Genomic DNA, 22,035 nt, shown 5'->3' with positions numbered 1-22,035 from the left:
TGAGTGATTTCCATAGCAACCACGTCGCTTCAGCAACTACTGTTGCTACTAATTCACTGCTGTCGCGGAAAGAGTTGTCCACACTGAGGATTGAATCTTCAATCTTCAGAAGAATATCACTTTTTACAATTGATTTTTCCAAGTACTCTAATCACTGCAGACAATTCTGGTGCGAATTTTAGGAGCCTTAAACCTATTTTATTTCTTGTAGTAAATATCATTCATTATTAATTATTACTATATATTAATGTATATCTATTTCTATACTTATTACTTGTATATATTTATGTTTTTACTTATTACTTGTATAAATTATCTATTGTTTATAATTACTGGTTCCCATATCAAAATTCTGTCCAAATTCTCAAGTTCAACAGAAACATTCCTGAGTTCAACAAGGTACACTTGAGGAAGGTTGAAGGTTTACATCGACCGAAACGTTGTGAAAATTACACTCAAGATGAGAACAGTAGTCCGATGAATCCAAATAACACAAATAACCAATCCTCATCTCAAAAATTCAGAAACGTCAAACCTGCTGATATTGTAAGCATGAACTAATTCAACTTTCAAAATATTTTCTTTTTTTTTTTTTTTCTTTGATTTGATAAAAATAAAAAAATTCAGACAAGAAAAGAATGATATGAGCTTAATGTAAAAATGATGATATTGGTTTCGTTTTATTTACAAACTGGATTTTATTAATTCTGGGTGAAATCATAAGGCTTCCACATTTTGGCAAATTTCAAAACTTTCTGACGTTGCACTTCAAACTCTTCCTTGCGTGGCCTACGAAACAAACATGGATCTGCATCGATGAGACCTCCGATGATCTCCTGGAAGAAAAAAAAAAATAATGACATTGACAGCAAAAATAAGAAAATAAAAATCAACAATTGATGCAAATTCATTTTCCAAAGGGAGATAATCCAGTTCATCAGAGTAATTTATTATGAGGTTAATTTATTTCATTTTTTTTTTTTTTTTAATCGTTGGCAACATAAATGATTTTAAAACAAATATAGCAGGGAAACTAGTCCCAAACAATTTACTTTGGCTTACATATGTGACGTAATCGCGTTAAAAACAATTAAATTAGAAGTTATCGTTATTAGTCATTCGTTGGCCATGTTTTTTCTTCTCACGTGCACATCAGCAATGCTGTGCAACATTTAAAAACCAATCCTAATGGTAATTTCACATGCTTATATTTTCTATTGAATATTAAATTGTTTTTAAAGTAAATACATTATATATGAGTAGGTAAACAAAACTAAATTGTTTTAAACTAATTTCCCAACATTTTTTTAATTTAAACGTGTTTCGTTTGTCCAAATCACTAATAAAAATCTAAAAATAAAAAAAAAATACACTTTTAGGTAAACTACAAATTTGCCGTTGATTTTTTTATCCCAATCCTACAAAAAAAACAAACATTTTTTTTTACCCCAATCCTAAAAAAAAATTTTTTATCACCCCAATCCTAAAAAAAACACTTTTTACCCCAATCCTAAAAAAAACACTTTTTACCCCAATCCTAAAAAGAAAACCACTTTTTACCCCAATCCTAAAAAAAAAACACTTTTTACTCCAATCCTAAAAAAAAACACTTTTTACCCCAATCCTAAAAAAAAAAACACTTTTTACCCCAATCCTAAAAAAAAAACACTTTTTACCCCAATCCTAAAAAAAAACAACATTTTTTATCCCAATTCTAAAAAAAACATTTTTTACCCCAATTCTAAAAACAAAAAAAAAATGTTATATATATTCTTTTTAATTTTCAAAGTTATTTTGGTTGTTGACATGGGCATGTCATTGCAACATACTGTATATTCCTTTATTACAGAGCGCCATTCAGGTGTTGCTCATTTTAGATTTATTGCAGTTTGTATTCTTTACTTGCACTTTATTAAAGTATACACATTTAGAATTCTTGAAAAATTATAAAAGGCATATATTTAGACAACAACTCTTCATTTAAACATGTTTGATTAAACAAAATAATCAACTTCCACTTATTAATTATTTTATTTCTTTTTTATGATTCTGGTATGTTTTTAATAAATATCAGGCTATTTTTTAGTCATAAAAAATATAAAAAATAAATAAAAACTATACAATAATAATAATAAATTTCACACTAATATATACTAATTTAAGTGGCAATTTAATAGTTAATGCATTTGGGACGATTCCAATATTTTTCTGATTCTGATGCAATTATCAATACTGTTCTTAATTCACAATTTTGATACAATTATTGATTCAGAATTTTTTTTAATTTTTAAATATAGAGTTGTTGTGTTTTAATTTTTTTAATTTGGGGGGAGTGGGGTGACTATCACAAAACCCATGTACTATGTGCATATATTTTTTGTAAATGTAAAAATACATGAATGTGGCTTGAGATTGGAGTTTTTTTCGTATTTTAAAATCAACAAATATTCATCCTTTCATCATTAATATGTGGAAAATTAAGTTTTAAATAAAAATTAAGTTTTAAATAAAAACAATAAAAAGAATCATTGGTGTTTATGTTACTGCATTATTTTTAAATAGTTTTTTCAAGTTATATTCAACTACTGTACACTCTTTAACCATTATCCTTGAGTGGCCTCTTGGCCTTGATAAGTGGTGACGCCTATGTAAAAAAAAAAAAGTTTAACAATATCTATTTTTATTAAATTGTTAGATCGAAGTACAGATTAGTCACAAAACACCCTCCACATGTTAAGAATGGCTTTCTAAATAATAACATTACTATTTCAGCACAGTAACATAAGTGCATCAGTACCAAATCATTTTTGGCATCAGAAAATCAGTACAAATTTTTACGATTCCGATAACACATAAAGGTCTGATATTTTTTATTCCTTTATTCTGATTCCACTTAATCGTTCCAACATTAGTTCCAACATTCGAAAACATTCGTTCCAACATTAGTTCCAACATTCGTTTCAACATTCGTTTCAACATTAGTTTCAACATTCGTTTCAACATTCGTTCCAACATTCGTTCCAACATTCGTTCCAACATTAGTTCCAACATTCGTTCCAACATTCATTCCAACATTCGTTCCAACATTACTCATAATTTATTTTAAGGAAAGAGATTGAATGGTTCGGACATGTTTCCACCAACTACCAAACAAACTCCGATGATGTAAAGACATCATACAACAAAAAAGGGCACATTTAATTGTCATGTCATAAATTTAATTGTGATGTCATAAATTTAATTGTCATGTCATAAAGGCATTGATAAGTGACAATCTTCTGGAAGTTGGAGGTTCAATCCTTACATAAGGCAATGACGACTAAGAATAATATAAAAATTGGTCATGGCTAACAAAATGAGAACAATCTAACCCGCACGATTAAATAAAAAGTTTAATTTTAAATTCTTTATATGTTGCTTTGTTCGACATAAAGATGGCCATGTGTAAAAAAAAAAAATGTGACTCAATCGAAACGTGAAAATAACAAGATGAGAAAAGTCATCCGAATGCTATAAATCTTCATCTAAAAAATTGTGAAACATAAATTTTAGTCGTATCAAAAGCTATGCAACATATTATTTTCCCGAGTGGCTTCCGGGCCTTGATAAGTGGTGACCACCTTGTAAAAAAAAAGAAAAAATTATAGGACTTCTCATGATTTTTCACAATGTTTCAGTTGATATAACCTCCCACCCTCTTCAGCTGCATCGAAAAGCCGTAGTATGTGGAGAGATTGAAAAATTGAGTTTAGCTGACCATATCTGGAAAGAAAAGGGAAACCATCTACCATTTTGGAACGAAATAAAAATTATAAACAGAGAGGAACGGTGGAGAGTAAGACAACTTAAAGAAGCAGCACATATGCTGGGGAATAATCAACTACTAGTATAGAATTCAATACGATATGGGAAGCAGTAATTATAAACAATAGATAATATATACAAGTAATAATTAAATATATTATATATATATACATATGTATATATATATATATATATGTATATATATATATATATATATATGTATATATATAATATATACAAGTAATAATTAAAAACAATAATATATATATATATATATATATATATACACCCATAAGTAATAATACTTAGTAATAAATGGTGATATTAAGAATTAGAAATAAAATAGGTTTAAGGCTCCTAAAATTCATACCAGAATTGTCCGCAAGTGCGTGTGACACAGTGGTTAGAGTACTCGGACAAATCAATTGTAAAAATGATATTCTCCTGAAAGTTGAAGGTTCAGTGTCGGCGTCCGAAAAATACAACTGCGAATTATTTAGAACCTCTATTCAGTCATGGCTGACAGAACAAGAGCATGCTACCCTCGTGAAGTAAGTAAAGGGTTCCGTTCAAAATTCTGTCCAAATTCCTGAGTAAACAAAAACATTCTCGAGTTCAGCAGGATAAATCTGAAGAAGGTTGGAGGTTACATCGACCGAAACGTGAAAATCAAACTCAAGATGAGAACAGTAGTTCAGAGAATCCAAATGATACAAATAAATTTTATCACCAATATCGATAAAAACCAATGGTCTGTTATTATCGCGTATAGTAAGAATTGAACATTCAAAAGATAGTCACTTAAAACTGATTGTAAATCAACATGTTTAAGTAATAATCAGTTCTACGTGAAAATCTGCTTCGGAACAAGACCAAGCACTCTTTAACCTTTGTCGGCAATCATCAAGAGATTGGGTCTCAATAAAAGCACTTATCCTCATCGCCTGACATGATTTTTTTTGTGAGTTCTTTAAAAGATTAATTCAGGTTCGGACACAAATCATTTTAAGAGGAACGTTGTCTGTGCAGAGCGACAAAAAAGATCTGGAAAGACAAATAAATATCAGAAGAGGCGAGTTCACATGTTGAACATTTCAAAGTTTGTTAATTTTTATTTATTTAGTAAAGATTCACCATTTATCAAGGTTAAAAGCCACTCAAGGATAAGAGTTAATGAGATAAATTGGTGGTTGAATGATGAAGAAATATTAGGAGAGGATTTTAAAAGAAGCCAACATTATTTTGATTTGGTGAAGTGATTGATTATGAAACGACAGAATAACAGAATTCTTGGAGATTTTAAAAAGTCATGAAGAACATGTTGTAATAACTCGGTTTTATGTTTAATGAATTTGATTTTCGGATGAAGATGGTTTACGACAAGTGTTTGTTGTCATCAGATTTGAACATGTACCATGGATGGGAAGTTCTTGGAAAGAAACTCTGCTCATGGAATTCGTATACAATGACAATTTTCTTTCGTGAAAGTTCAACCGTTAATACGGACAATAAGAACTAAGTAAGAACAAAGCCAAGTGATACGTTCTTTAACCTTGGGAGGCAATCACCGAGAGATTGCGTCTCGATAAAAGCATTGATCCTCATTGTCTGACTGTGTTGGCATCAGGAAGGGCATCCAGACAATAAACATTTTAGCTAAAGAAATGACTTCCAAAAAGAAAAATGCTGTCGTATTTTAAGTTTTCAAGTGATATTCTGCCTAGTACCGGTATTAATGGCTATGGTTCTCCATTTATATATCTCTCCTTTGAAGCATTCATGAATTCATTGTTGCTCATCATCTTTGATGTAGCCCAGGTGTTCAGACTGTTGCTGGTTATCGGAGAGTAGTTTGATGACAATCAGGTGTCACCTATCTATCATGGTAATCCTTGCTGAGCGAGGTGTTTTGATTCAGAACCATATTCACGCTATCAAATAAAGAGTTTGATGCATTGCCATAACTTTCTTTGCAGTTGTACACACAGGAGATTGCAGTTCCTTTCTGTCAGAGCAGTGCACATACTGAGTGACTGTCCAGACTACTGTACCTAGAGGTATCTTCTGCTCAGCACAACGAAATACGAAACCAGGAACAGAATTATTTCAGTTTACTTCCGTATTACATCAGTCATCTGCTTTCCATGACCTCACGTTACCCTGATCAGGCTAAGTGGGTTCTCGAGCATGCCTAGGGGTCTCCCACAGACTAGCAGAGGAAAGGAAGCATTTTACTTTTCCTTTCACAAGTTATGTAGTTTAAATTATGGCCTGGCTAGAGGTAGGTTAGTTTGGAAATCAATTTATAAAAGCTGTCAAACACATTTTTTTTTTTTTTTACATGGAGTTCACCACTTATCAAGGCCCAATGGCCACTCGGGGATAAGGGTTATTGTGTGTACAGTAATCAAAGGGATAGTGTAGTAATAGTATTGGAGAATTGGTAAAGTGTCATTACTTAAGGGGGCGGTTCATCAGGAATTTGTTTGTGTTGGACTTGAAGACATCCAGGTTGAAGTCGGGAGGGAAACAGGCAAGCTGAACAGCGTGTAAAACAGATGTTGGTGTTGTTGTCGGTGGTGGTGGTTAAATGTTACAGATCAAATAAAACGATGATTATAAAAAATAATATCAAACCTTTCCAAAGAAAAACGGGAATTTTTTTTCATCTTCAATTGCATGAGCAAATCCGCTATCCAATCCGAAGTTGACAGCAAAGAATGGAAATCCTTTAGGAATCTAGACATAGAAAGAAGAGATCAGTTTTATATGATGATGCATCAAAAGGGAGAAGGTGTTGGGTAAGACTGAAGCAAGTCAACATGAAAACTAAAACATCTGTAGAACACGATACGAACATAAAATTTTCAATATTTGACAGATTTATTTAACGCAGATTTTTGAAGACGCCAACATTATTTGGATTTGAAAAGGTGATTGATTATGGAATGACAGAATAACAGAATTATTTGAGACTAGCAGGGGTACCCGGTGTTGCCCGAGTTTGGAGAGGTGGTGTATTAAGGAACCCCGAAAACAACAGTAGGCAGTCCAGGTGGAGAGAGGTGTTTAAAAAAAAAAGTGGTAGTAGGCAGGCTCGAACCTGTAACATGAAGGAGGAAAAGAAGGAGAAAAAAACCCAACGTTTTAGATGATAAGAGTTAATGAGATAGATAAATTGCTGATCAAATGATGAAGAATATTATGAGAGGATTGAAAATAATGAATGGGATGAATAAAATTTGATTTTTTGGATGAAGATGGTTTATGACAAATGTTTGTTATCATCAGATTTGAAGAAGACCATGTTGTAACACACAGGAAAATAATCACGTAATAACATGTGCCATGGATGGGAGTTCTTGGAAAGAAACTCTGTTCACGGAATTCGTTTTTTTTCATTCAAATATGGAGGAATAAATCTCATGTCGTTCAACAGTTTTGTTTCAATGAGTTTCACATATTTTGTGTGATATGAGACGTTTAGAAATGTTGTCTACAACAAAAACATTTTAAAGACAAACTTACAGATTTTCGGATTCCTTTCTTTGAAATGTCCACAAGTTTTTTGTTCATGCACCATTCACTCTCTGACTCAAGTATAGCTTTCTGAAAAAATAAATTGTTTCAGTTTATATATATATTAGCAAAAGTACCCGTCATTGACTGGGTTCAAAAACAGCCTACAGAAAATGGACTCTGATTTATGAAAGTATGATAGCTTATGAAAAGGAAGGGTTGTAAAGAGATAGCTTCGAATTTGGGGGTATCAAAACAAAAGCAAAATATGATGAAAGTAAAAATAAAATAGATAAACCCCATAATTTATTATACCATATCTGTTCACACTGAAACACTTATCACAATATTCTGTGGATCTATATTAAAAAACCTTGTTAAACTTTGTGACATATTTCCATTCTATGGAGGTCAGGCGCGAACGAACACCCCATAATTTTATTATACCATATTTCTTCAAACTGAAACATAATTATCAAAGTATACTTACGCAGATAGATATGAAAAGTTTTTATTAAAGTTTGTCCCTATTTCCATTCCATGGAGGCCAGGCGCGAACCCAGACCCCACAATTTTATTATACCATCCCTATTTAAGTTAAAACATACTTATCAAAGTATTCTTATGTACATCTATATCAAAAACACTTGTAAACGTTTTTTTTTTTAATTTTTTAATTTTTTATTTCCATACTTTGTGGACCAGGCGCGAACGCAGACCCCACAATTTTAATGAACCACCGTTCTGCCAGATCAAACATAACTATTCCTGCGTCTCGATAAATCTTCTATCATTATATGTAATCAGTTGGTTGGTTGTTTTTGTTTTACGGCATATCAACCTTTTTCAGGTTATTTAATGCCGAATCTAGTTATTTTGAGGAACGATTTTTAATGGAGTATTTTTTTTTTTTAAAATCAGATTCTATTTAACCCATAGTTGAGACCCTAACAGGTACTACCACTCTGGGTCAGAGTGGACCTGGGAGCAATGGCAATTAAAGGGTGGCTCCACACTCCTCACTCCACAAGGCCCGCAAGGTGGGGCCTCACCATCGGATATAGTTTTAGGTCATATCCAGGACCTATATGTAATCAGTTTTTTAAAATAGTAAATTATATAGGAGCCTATTCGTGACCAGACATACACACACACATTCAGCTTTATATATATATATATATATATATATATATATATATATATATATATATATATATATATATATACTAACAGTTCAGCCCGGTTTTGCTCGGCCCTATGTACTGTTCATAACTTTATGTGTACGGTAATGCCTTTCTATATAATAGGCTTCCTTAACTACCATAGAGAAAAGTTGGTAAAAACTGCAGAGGTTGAATTTTAAAAAACTTTGACCCCAATTTTGACCGCTTAACAATTATTATTTTTTTGCTCAAATCAAACTAAAATGTTTGACCCATGCCCAAGTAACCTACATTTAAAATTTCAAGTGTTTAGACCCAAAATTGGCAGAGGAGTTTGGTAGTCTGCAAAGGTCAACTCTGTCAACTTTGACCTCTTGGCAGCAAAATTTTTGCCCAAAAACTGATTAAAAAGCTTGCTGCATGTCTGAATACTCTTTATGTAAAATTTCAAATGTTTAGACCACAAATTAGCTGAATAGTTTGCTAGACTGCAAAGGTCAAATCTTTTGAACTTTGACCTCTTGGTAGCCAAATTTCCAGCAAGAAAAAAACAATTAAAAGCTTGCCCTATGTCTGAATACACTTTATGTACAATTTCAAATGTTTAGACCAAAAATTGGCTGAGTAATTTGGTAGAGAGCGCAGAAGTCATTATTTTAAACTTTGAGCCCAATTATGACCCCTTAGCATTTATTGTTTTGGGCTCAAATTAAATTATAAAGTTATATCCATGTCCAAGGAACTTATATCTAAAATTTTAAGTGTTAAAACCAAAATTGGCAAAGGAGTTTGGTAGAGTTCTTAAAGGTCAAATCGTTGAAATTTGATCCCTGAACAGCCAAATTTCTGGCCAAAAACCAATTAAAAAGATTTTCCCAAATCTCAATACCACTTATGTCAAATCTCGAGTCTGTAGACCGAAAATTGACAGAGTAATTTGGTAGGGAAATGTACACAGACTGACAGACACACATTTTCACTTTTATAGATATATACACACACACACACATATATATATATATATATATATATATATATATATATATATATATATAAAGTAAAAATGTCTGTCTGTCTGTCTGTCTGTCTATATATATATATATAGTTTTTAGATATGTATGGCTAGGTTTCCTTCCTCTTATCTCTTTGCCTTTCTGGTACGTAAGGTACTTAAGCTTTTATGGATTTTTATTCTCATAGCATTTAAATGCTAGTTAACACTGATTAATATGCTGAGATTCTTTCCAACAAACACCATACCGTAATCTATATATATCTTTATATATATATATTACTATCTATTATCTATTTGCCTTTCATTCTCATAGCATTTATATGCTAGTTAACAAGTCGTAGAATAGATCTTGTAATCTTAAACTTAAACTTAGTTATAGTTTATCCTTTTTATATTTTATATACATATGTATAAATAGTTACCGTATTATTCTACATTTTCTTATTTGGGAAATGGTATTATCCACTGGAGAATCATATATTTAACAGCTGTCCTGTTTTTTAATCTCTTAAACAGCTACATGGTAAGCAGCTGAGGATCCCTGTTTTCTATTTTTTTTTAAATTTGAGTTAAGGTTTTCTTATTTCATCCTTATATGGTTTTATTTTATTATTTGAGACTTTTGAGAAATCAGCTTATGCAAGTGCTAAGTCTATTTAACAATTTTAGTTAAGGCTTTCTATTTTTCATCCTTATATAGTTGAATTCTCTTTTGTAATGAAAGACTTTTTAGAAGTCGGATTATTTAGGCGCTAAGTCTGCGATAGGTTAACTTTAGTTTCTTTTTTTCGGGAAATTAAACTGCATTTTTTATTTTTTTTACACTTTTTTTTTTTGCTCATAGCTTCATAACTCAACTGCAGAATTAAAGAATATTTCAACACGTATTTTGTGTCATTAAAAAAAGATTTAGGGGAACAAATATTTATTATGTTATTTGTCTTGATTAGACTATTGTTCTCATCTTGAGTGTTATTTGTGCAACATCTTTGTCGGTTTGGTTAATAACTTTTCTCCTTTCTTTTCTAAACAACAACCAATATGTCTGAGGACGGTCGAAGGCCAAATTAACGAAAACATTGTTGCATTAATAACACTCAACATGAGAACAACAAGTAATATAACCAATCATCCCTCATCTAAAAAAATTCAGAAATTCAAATATTTATTAACTCACATTTCATATAATAATAGATTTCGGCCATTGTTAATTATAACGAGATGTGATTTTCATAAGTAATGAGTGTCAGTAATAATAATAATTAGACTGAGTAGATGTTCAGGAGAGATGGAGAAAAGGGGCAGGAAATTTGGAGCATCCATAACTATAAAAGTTTGATTTTTTTTTTTTATAAGTAATTACTTGTTTAAAAGATTAATTGAAATTCTCTGATGTTTAAAAATGTCACCATCGTACCTTGAAATACATCGGGGCCATGCAACCATCGTCTTTTTCTAACGGAACGCAGTCAATGGACGCATGATAAAACTTATTTAATTTCATGCTTGTTTCCATAAAAATTGTATCTTTTCCCATTTCGGAAAACATTTTCACCACTGCTGCTTTAAAATTCTGAAAAATAAAAAATAAATCTCTTAATTATATAAATAATCTAGCTGGGCGCCCGACGTTGCCTGGTTGTCAAAAAAAAAAAAAAAAAAAAAACACAGGACTTGGGTGCTATCAGCCAGAAGTGAAACCGAAAGCAAAAAGAAAAAAAAAAAAAAGAAGAAAAAATGCTTCGTGCTGGGCACAAACTTGCATGCCATAAGTTAGTAAGATGTTGTCATGTTGCAAATTTAGCTTTTTAAAACGAAAGAACGAAACGATGGTTTGCACATACACGGTTTGCAAACTGTGTCAAAAGCAAAGTTTTTATTTGACCCCCCCCCCCATTCAAACAAAATGACATTTCTACACAAAATAATTGACGATTTTTTCCAATTCTTTAATATTATGTGTCCGAGAGATCGCTCTTTCTAACAATAACCGGTCCATGCCACAACAATGCAGATGACAAAAACAAACACACAGACATTTGCCCTTTATAGAAAAGAATACCCGTCTCAGGATGGGTAAAATTAATTCAGTTCTTCTCCAGAATTGCTCCTACATTAAAAAACAAAAATAAAAATAAAATCTGTATAATGTACGTACCCATAACAAAACGAAAATATCATATTCCAAAAATCATGTAAGTTGATCAAGTAGTTTTATTTTAAAATTAAAAAAAAAAATCAAATTTTATGAGTAACAGAAGAGTGGCCATCTTGTGTGCCATTTTGAAACCAATCGAAAAAAATTCAAACTTGTGAGATTTACGTTGTAATGCCTTTGAATTCTCATTAATTGTTTAAAAATGATTTTCTTTATAAAAATAAAACTACCTGGTCAATTTATATGATTTTTGGAATATGATATGTTCGTTTTGTTACGGGTATGTACATCATACAGATTTTTCTTTAGTTTTGTTTTTAATATCGGGGCAATTCAGGATCAGAGCCTTTAATTCCCTTGAATAGAAAAGTTTTGCACCACTTTTATCTCCTTACAAAGATTAAAATCAAGATATAATGATACTAAACCTTATGTTTAGAATACTTATTACATGATTTTGATTCTTTACAAAAATGCAAATCTGAAATATTTTAATTTCTAAACAAGAGGTTATGCACATATTATGCCTCCTAAAACCCTTTCAAATACTTAGATTGTAACAATTAAAATTCCATTAAAAAAAACGCAAAGAGTAAATGTTTAAAATTGTTTAAGTCAAAGGAATGACAGAATTTGATTTTGGAACAATTCATTTTGAAATCTTAATTTTTGACATCAGCAACATCAGATATTCCTCAATTCTTTTCGTGCATTTTGTTTCTGGTGATCAGACAATCTAATTTTTTTTTTTTTTTACATAGGTGTGAAAGGTGATTACGTACATACAAAGTAATGAAGTGTATAATTATACAGTTGGGGGGTGGCACCCCTACAGATTCTGATGATGGATTATTCCTGATGTCATTTCCGGTAAGCAGGTTCTGCTTTCCAGTCAGTCTGGACCCAAGACTCAGAGAGGAATAGAGTCATAACATTACTTGTCCTTCAGTTGAGCGGAATTCCGTTTAATATATTATTCATTTCATTGTTTCCAAGTCTTCCTGTTAGTCTTTACACCACAACATATAATCCTTTTAAAATTAAAAATAAATAAAGATACTTACTTGAATTTCATGCCAAACATCTTCATCCATGGCCGTTGACGATGTGACGTGTTGTATTGGAACAATTAAACAATGTCCCTCTGTTAAAGATGGACCATCAGGAAGACATAAATAAGCCTGCTCAAACAGAAAGCACAATATACAGCATTAAATGGACAAATAAAGAAACATTAAAAAAAAATAAATAAATATGTTATTAATATCTTTTTATGAGACTATTTCTATGTTCATATTTACTTAACTTCCCACAAAGAAAATACTTAGACACAACGTCAGTTTTAATGTGGATAAAACTGAGCTCCCCAAGAAGAGGCATTCTAAATTGAGACAACAATTTAAATTGCCTCAATCTAGAAGGATTTCTCCTCCATTGACGGAGTACAAAAAGGATGAAGTATAATAACAAAACACATACAAAACTTTGATCTTAGTATCATCAAACATTTTCTCTGCATTTTGCAGAATACGTTCCGTGGTTGAGTTTGAAATAGAATTTTGTGCATTTGAAATAGTGTTATATGTCCAGTATGTGAATAATGCGGACCTGGCCCAAACAACTAAATGGCGTCAAGTTGGTGCAAGAGTGTCAAAGGTTAAGGCTGATAAACTTAATGACATGGTTTCAACCAGACAGGCGAGTGCAGCTGCAAGTTCAGAGTTCACGAGTCGACTGGTACAGCTTAGTGCAGATGGAAACATCAATTAGGTTGATGGCCACCCCACACCCTGCAACCCTAATATATAAGGAAGCAACACATGTGAGTTTTTAGTCAAAATGAGAGAATTAGTAAGAACTTGAGCCAGAGTTAGAGAGCGAGAGGCAGGGTCCAAGATTCAGAGAAGAGAGACTTGCGGTCAATATGAGGAAACGGAAAAGAAGATCTGAATCGATTCAGCAATGCAGAGGCTCCCCCAGAAATGAGGAAGATCCTGAATAAAGGCTGTCTACAAATAATAATAAACAAGTCGTGTTTAGGATAATTAATAAATAAAACTCATCTCAATAATGAATTCTAATTAAATAATATATATACCATTCGATACAGACTCGACCATGGAAGATCAGATAATAAACGTGGATTTATAAGACCAAAACATCCAACCTTGATCGCCCTTCGGGGCCCGTGGCGCAGTGGATAGAGACATTGAATCTCTACGGTTCCAGATGAGAACTGTCTGAAGATAGCGGTTTCAATCCTACCCGAAGTCGACCAGAGGTTTACTTGGTCAAAACATGGCTAGACGACAATAGCTATGGATAGCAGTAATTGCAGTGGATGCAGTTAGGAGATTCGGAGTTCCTATCCCATCGTGGTTACCACCTGACGAAGGCCAGAGGAATAGTTGGCCGAAACGTCTTGAAACAACAACTAAAGAAGGATGAGGATAATAGTCCGTAATAAATAAATTAAGTCATGTTTGATTACTAGATCGAAGTGCAATCGTCGTGAGGGGCATTGACCAAAGAAAGGAGAAAAGGTATGTGTCTTAAAATCTCCTTATAGGCTGCATATATGTGGCACACACACACCCATGACTGTATACACACATGTGTACACACAGAAACAGACAATCAATAGCCATGTCATAGCTATATACACACCATACAAATTATATAGACCCGGTACACAACAATAGTATTTTGTACATCTGCCTTAAATTTGAAATTGCAATTCCAATGTAAATGCATCCATTCTTCTCTTTCGAACTCTATCCATCACATGGTCAATCTGTTACACATGTTTGAACTATTATTTTTATATCCTTCGTTCTTTCCAAAACCATTTAATATGTAATTATATTAGCATCGTTATCAGCCAGTCATGTGTAAATTTTTAATTCATTAAATGTGCTTCAGTTTCAAATTGCTTAGATCGACATATTTTTTTACTGTTTTTCTTGTAACAATATGTTTGAAAGATGATAAATTAGCAATATAACGTTTAAATATAAATTAGCAATATAACATTTAAATATAAATTAGCAATATAACATTTAAATATAAATTAGCAATATAACATTTAAATATAAATCAACAATATAACGTTATTTTAATGTTATAAAAACTCCTGTTTTTGATTAATTGAAAAGGAAATTTGTCAAAGAATTTTTTCAGTTTTCTTTAGAGTCTAATCAAAATTTTCACTGAAAAATGTTTGACCGAATTTTTTTTTTCAAAATTTCAAAATATGTTAAGCTCGGAACAGCATTTTTCGTCCTTTGCACTTGATATACATTAGTATAAAACTGCTAAATGCCCCACGTTCCCATCGAATTTTCATGCACAAATTGGGCGCATCTTACAAACAGATCCGTTCTCGTGTAATGAAGTTGTGGGAAAAGTAGAATGTGACATAGACGCAATCTACCTGTGAAGTGCCCACGTGTCTGCCTGTCATGCGCGTTGGACAGGAAAAAGAAAAAGCAAGATGGCGTCTGTGATATTTAACAGAAATGGTTTTGTGTGATCTCACGAGATTCATGTGGATGAATGTAATATAAAGCAGGGGTCGCTTGGAGGGGGGGGGGGTTGGCTGTTCAGACGCTAAACAGCTGACATTACATGATGGTTTTCCATCATTCTGTTTCTCTTGGGAAAATTATTTGATGATGGACAAATAGCATCCATTGGTAAAAATATTTTTCTGTTCATCAGTGCTTGAGCAGGAGACTTTCCATTTGAGTAATTTGGATTTGAGGTCCTTCTGTAGTTACTTAGAAATATTTCTATGATCACTCCAGTAGTTCCTTCCCCTTTTAACTTCAAGAGTGCTCTCTTAAATGTGTCGACAAAGCGTTCAGCTTGGCTATTTGATTGTGAATGGAAAGGTGGAGATCTGAAATGCTGAATAGTGTTTTGTTTACAGAAGTCAGAAAATTCTGCTGAGATAAATGCAGTACCATTATCAGAAAACTAAGATTTCAGGAACGCCCAACCTGCCGGAAATTTCTTGAAGTTTCTTTACAGTTTAATTTGAGCTAATATGGTTCATCTAGAAGACTTCGGACCACTTACTGTAAGCATCAACCAATATTAAGTAATGTTGTCTATTAATTGGTCCTGCAAAGTTCACGTGTAGTCGTGACCAAGGCATTTCTGGGGTAGGTCATGCATGCAACGTTGTTTTCCGAGGAGACTTCACAACCAGTTGACATTTGGCACAACTTTTTACAAGTTCCTCTAACTGCCTGTCCATGTTTGGCCTATAAACATAGCCACGTGCCAAGGCTTTCATCTGATTAATTCCCTGAGCTCTAATTCTGAAAAAATGGTTGAAGTTGTTGGTCAGTGCATGTTTTTGGCCAGCTTGTAAGATATAAGATGAAAATGTTGAACTTTGTGTAATAATGGATCTGTAGCTGTAACCTCCTGGATCATCTCTGAAGTGACAAGTAGCGATCTCACTGTAGAAACAAGTGCAGAAGCAGATATAGCAGCGATGACTGTGCCTTCCACTACTTTTGGATGAGAAGATATGTGTCTGGATAACGCATCTGCCTGGCCAATTTTGCTGCCTGGTTGGTATTTTATAGAAAAGTCATAATCTAAAAGCATAGTTGACCGTCTTTGTACCGCATAGATGATTGCTTGGGCTTCTTTTTCAGTTTGGCTACACTTTCTTTTAATAGGTGTCGACAACTTTGATGCGTGTGCAATGGCTTTTTCACTTCCATCAGGAAAAATATGTGACATTACTGCTCCAACTCTATAGTCTGAAGCATCCGTCACAACAGTAATGTCTAGTGATGGATTATAGTGTGTCAGCAATAGATCAGAACTAAGAAGTGTTTTCATTTTTTTAAATGATTCTTTGCATGTGCTTGACCAGTTCCACTTGGTATCTTTTCCTAAAAGATCATTCAGAGGCCCCTGTACTTTATGCAATCCGGGTAAGAAGGATTCATAATGACTTACAAGGCCCAGAAAGGATCATAGTGTTGCAACACCCGAATATTGACCGAATCTGGTTTTCGACCATTTTGTCAAATATGAATCCAAGGTATTTCACAGAAGTTTAGAAGAATTTGCATTTGTCTGATCTTAAGTGAAATCCATATTGTTGAATTCGATCCAGTATGGAATTAAGATGATGCAGAAGTTTCACTTGGAATGTTCCTGTAACAATAATATCATCAATGTAGGCAGAAACTTCTGGCAATCCTGTGAACATTTTATCCATAGTTTGTTGGAATATTGCTGGACTTGACTTAACCCCAAATGGAAGGCGATTAAATTGAAATCATCCCTTGTGAGTGTTAATAGTAAGATTTTTGAAATCTTCATCAACTTCCATGTATAGATATGGATCTGCAAGGTCCAGTTTTGCAAAACAAGTTCCAGCATTGAGTTTTGAGGACAGATCTTCCAGTACGGGTGGTTAGGGTTAGGGTAGTGGAAACTGATGTATCACTTTAACTTTAGAACAACATCCAAAACCTTGTTGAAAAATATTGCTGAGCTTTGTTTTAAGTATGTTCTTAAAATGTGTTTCAGCGTCTGCTGAAGCATTAATTTTTAAAGAATTAAAAATTGACTTTAGGGGAACATTGAAAAGATCAAGTTCTTCAATAAGATCCAAACCAAGAAGTTTCAGAAACATAGCACACACCTGAACATTTTTTCCTTTAAAAAAGACGTTACATTTTAACTCACTATTTTGTTGTATCTTGTTTCTCAATGCACCACAAACAACATGAGTTTTCTTCTTAAAAGTTGGTTTTCCCAACAACTCCTATGTTGAACGTGCAATTAAAGTGATATCGGAAGCGGTATCAAACTGAAAGTTCACTAGCTTGTTGTTTATCTCAACAAGTATATTTTTTTTTTCCGAGCTTCAAAATTTACGTTGAAAGTGGCAAAAATTGAATTCAATATGGAAACGTCCTGACATTTTTCTGTGGTTTTTACCTGTTGGTTGTACAGTATTCATCTTGGAAGTGTTGAGGTTATTTTTACCACAAAATCTGTCCTTGTGTCTACAGTGTGAACAATGTTGACACACGTGTGTGTGTGTCTTTTAAATGGACAAAAATGAGCAGAGTACATCTCCCCACATCACAAACAGGGTGTTGAAGGATTCTTTCTATTTCCAGTCGGGGATTTCTCTACCAATTTGATGTTGTTTGAAACTGAGAGCAGAAAACTGTAGATTAACAATTCCAACATATTTCACAAAATCGTCTGCAACATTTTTCTTTAATTCTAAACAATTGTAATAGATATTAAATAAAGATGCTGACTCACCAAAAATGTCTGAAATTTGTTTTAACGGAAGTTTGAATAACTTTCATGTTCTGTCATGCCCAGTTTTCAAAGCAGTAAATGCTTCTATGCATCGGCCATGGATGCAAACTCGTGTTGAAACGTATCCTTCCACCAGCCATACCAAGCAGTAAAATTTTGTTTTGAATTGAGATTGAATGAAAAATCCATTATTGTGCTTGCTATGATGTCCAGATAAATTGATTTTGGTGTTTCCATTAATTGTTTGTGAAATTGTGCCATCAAAGTTTCCAGTAAACTGTTTTGAGCCGTTTTGAGCCTTCTTGCTAGTTTCGCAATTAATTTTTCTTGCTAGTTTCGCAATTAATTTTTCTTGCTAGTTTCGCAATTAATTTTTCAATAATTTTGAATCCATGGCGTAAATAATCCCAATTTTTTCTTTTTGTTTGCGCACAATTTTTTTTTTTTTTCACGCGTTCACAAAAAAGTATTATTGAGTAAAAGATTTTTTTTTTCTGTCTGTGGAGACACAATTCTCCGACACAATTTTTTTTTTTTTAAATTATCACCATGTAGGCTTCTTGTTTTTGAAATTTGGTATTTAATCTTATGTTGTTGCCAAATTTTTTTGTGTTCGGAGAATGGGATGTCAGGATTTTTGGATAACATAGAGTAGGCAAGCTCATTGTATTTTTAAAGACAATTTATTTGTGGCAGAAACAATATAGAATGTCCAGTGATATCCACCATATTGCTTTATCTCCCGGTTCTTCTGTAGAACTCTCGTTTTTTTTTTTAAGATCTATAAGGGTGATAACTCTTACTTTCTTTATTTAGAATTATTCCCCCTTTTATTACTACACTCGTTCTTTACCATTCTGAATATTGGCTTTTCTGTCAAACTTTGCACAGAACATGAATCAACATGGTATTAAATTTGAAATAGCATTTTCTTCACTGGACGCATATTAAAAAGTGGATTCATTATTGTTTAGCTAGTTTATGTCTTCTATATATATACTAGCGGGGGTACCCAGTGTTGCCCGAGTGTTTGTAGGTGTGGGGGGGGGGATCAAAAAAGAAAAAGTTAAAAAAATGAACAAAAACAAAAAAAAAAATCGAAGCTGATGGTACCCCCTGCCCCAACCCACCCACCATGGTACCCAGAGGTGTGTGTGCAGATCAAAAAAGAAAGCTCGAATTAAGAAAACAAAAAAAGTTTTGGGAGGGAGGTAGGCTCAAACCTGAAGCCCCGAGGTTAATAGTCTGACAACATACCGCGAGGCCAAAAACTCAGGGACTTTTGTCAGTCGAAAATGAGCGTTTAAAAACGAACGTCGTTTTTTCCAGGTCATAGCAGCAGCAGTAGCAGCAACAGCAAACAAATTCAGAGCGTGAATTTTGTCGTCGTATAAAAGCAGGTGAAATAAAATATTTTTACGGCCATGTTTCGTAAGTGCAAGATATTATCATCTGTGTAGCATACAAAAAGTTATAAGAATGAGCGAGCAAACCGAGAAGCAGTGGGAAAAAAGCCTTTGGCGGACATACAGAAAAAATGCACACACACACATTTTCACTTTTATATATATAGAAAATGTAAATTGTGTGTGCACATTTTTTGTATGTCCGGCAAAGGCTTTTTTGAGAGGGGCTCTGGGGGGGGTACAATTTCTTAGAATTGTTTACTGTTTATATACCCCCTAAATAATATCTACAATTTGTGAATGCACATCGCGTCTAGATTCATTTACATCGACTTGTATAAAAATCTTGCTATTTTTGCTTTTCTCGTGTTGGTTCGGCTTTTTCGTATAAAGGCAATCGTTCCCGTCTTTTGTGTAGGGAATGTCCAGAAAGCAATCAGCTTTTGATCAATGCAGGGAAAACTCCTTATATCGGACAATTGCTATTCATTTGGACACTGTTTTGCCACCCACCCCTACCCTCCAACAAAACCAGCCAAAGTTGGGTAAACAAGTCCCAAAAAAACTGCCTCGCAGTAAAAGTTAAGTGCGGGATTTCATTTCCTGTATGGCGTGATATTTGACTTCATTAAATTCACGCACCTGTCAATTAAGTTTTTTTAAGCCTAAATTCCAACGTTTTTCTGTTACTCTCCCTTGCTGGCCGAACGGTTAACGTGTCAGGTTCTTTTTGACACTTTATTTTCCACCTCCGCCTCAAGGCTTCACGTTCGATCTACCTACCAAAACTTTTTTTTTTGTTTTTTCCGATTTTATAAAGTTTAACATCGTTTTTTTTTTTTTTTATTATATTTGTTTTGATCTACCCAACACACACACCTCCAAACACTCAGGCAATGCCAGGCACCACCGCTAGTCTAATATATAAAAGGCAAAAGGTGCGTGTGTGTCTGTTTGTATGTCTCACAAAAACTTCCGACAGACTCATCGGAATGTTACAAAATCAGTATTGTTTTAAAGCGCAGTCTTTCAGACAACAAATATAAAATAAATTGGCCAAAACATTAATTCCTTCACCCTCAACTTGGCCGTTTTTCACAAAGAGAGGGTCGCTTTTTTCATCGACATTTTCTCAAGTCATTGTCTCCTTACGATTGACTACTCTTAATTCCAACGCTCGCAACTTACGTTTTCGCAGTGGACGCATCAGCTAAGACGTTAGGGTTTTTTTCACCTTCTTTTCCTCCTTCGCGTACGGGTTCGAGCCTATCTGCCTTCTAACAATTTTTTTTGACACCTCTCTCCACCCGGGTTGCCTACCATTGTTTTTATCCCCTCCCCCACCTCTACACACCCCTGCTACTACCACTATTTTTTTTAAAGACCTCTCTCCACCCAGGCTACCTACCGGAGTCCTTCTACCCCATCTCTCCATACCCGGGCGACGCTGGGTACCCCCACTAGTCTATTATATAGAGGACAAATGTCTGGTGGTATATCCAGTTATAATTTAAAAAATACACACCAAACACCCACAAAGTTGGTATATTTTTATTCGGCAGAACCCTGGATGTATAATATCTAAAAATAAAAAATAGATTTATTATTTGGGAATCAAATATCATTTAGTGTTATCAAGATGTACGCACATCTTTTAATGTTATCAATAAAGGGAAATAACTAATATTTTCACAGAATTAATTTTGCTGCCTTGAATTATGTGTGTATGTGTGTCAATAGAGAGGAATAAGCTGGGCAAAAAACAAAGAATGGGTGGAAAGGGGGAAGACAAGGGGGGGGGCATAGAAGCTATGTTTTACTTCTTCCCCAGGCAATGCCAGATAGCTCTGCTAGTTACAAATAAATGTAAAACAGATTTTAATTAATTGAAATAAAAATGTTATTCTTACTTTTTGTCCAATTGAAATGAGGAGATGTTTTGAAACTTTCTCAAAACATAATCTGCAGTTTTCAATGGCAGACGACATTTTCTTGTGTTCTAAACAAAATCAAAAACATCAATTAAGTAAAGAACAAATAATTCTATTTTTCTACAATTTATAAAATTGTGATTTCAAATTAATTATGAAATTATGGTTGCAGGAATATCAATTTTCTGGTAACTGATGTTTTCCAATGGCAGGCGACATTTTGTGTTCTTAACGAAACCAAAGACATCAATTGAGTTGACAAAAGAGTTTTACTTCCACAATAACAATGATAATAATATATAATAAATAATAAAAATAATAATAATGAATTAATACTAAATAATAAAAAATAGTAAACAATAATAATAATATATAATAAATAATGAAAATAATAATAAATTAATACTAAATAAAATTAATAATAATAATAAAATAATAAATGATAATAAACAAAAATAATAATAATTATAAACAAAAATAATAATAATTATAAATAATAATAATAATAATAATCTAAGTATTTATTTAATTGTCCGTACGTCCAGTGTAACAAAAAGCCCATCATTATTGCAAACATTAATTTATGAGAAATGAATTACATCTCTTTAAAGTTGTTCTTTTTCAGTTAAAAATCGTTAAAACCATTTCCTCTCCAAATATTTAAAAAAAAAAAAATCATGGCTATTTGTTTACAGTTTCAAATTGGCTATTTTATTTTGTAATGGAAAAA

At 33.0% G+C, this 22,035-nt stretch overlaps 1 protein-coding gene across 1 annotated transcript in view; it reads right to left on the bottom strand.

Annotated features, from left to right (window-relative positions):
• Positions 1 to 634: 634 nt before the first annotated feature.
• LOC145258113 (CWF19-like protein 2) overlaps positions 635 to 22,035 on the bottom strand; it is a 64,683-nt gene continuing 43,282 nt past the window's right edge. The window contains exons 13-18 of the mRNA XM_080115857.1: positions 21,285 to 21,373; positions 12,724 to 12,840; positions 10,919 to 11,074; positions 7,333 to 7,413; positions 6,442 to 6,543; positions 635 to 836 (exon numbers count right to left, since the gene is read on the bottom strand). Coding sequence (XP_079971983.1) covers positions 702 to 836; positions 6,442 to 6,543; positions 7,333 to 7,413; positions 10,919 to 11,074; positions 12,724 to 12,840; positions 21,285 to 21,373 — 680 coding nt within the window. The 3' untranslated portion in view covers positions 635 to 701. The remainder of the gene's footprint in view (positions 837 to 6,441; positions 6,544 to 7,332; positions 7,414 to 10,918; positions 11,075 to 12,723; positions 12,841 to 21,284; positions 21,374 to 22,035) is intronic.

This window comes from Euprymna scolopes, chromosome 33 (genome assembly GCF_053919585.1).
Source record: "Euprymna scolopes isolate OS-2025 chromosome 33, ASM5391958v1, whole genome shotgun sequence".
In the NCBI taxonomy this organism is placed as follows: Eukaryota; Metazoa; Mollusca; class Cephalopoda; order Sepiida; family Sepiolidae; genus Euprymna; species Euprymna scolopes.
Note: the sequence above shows the minus strand (reverse complement) of the source record. Positions and strands in the feature narration are given on the sequence as shown.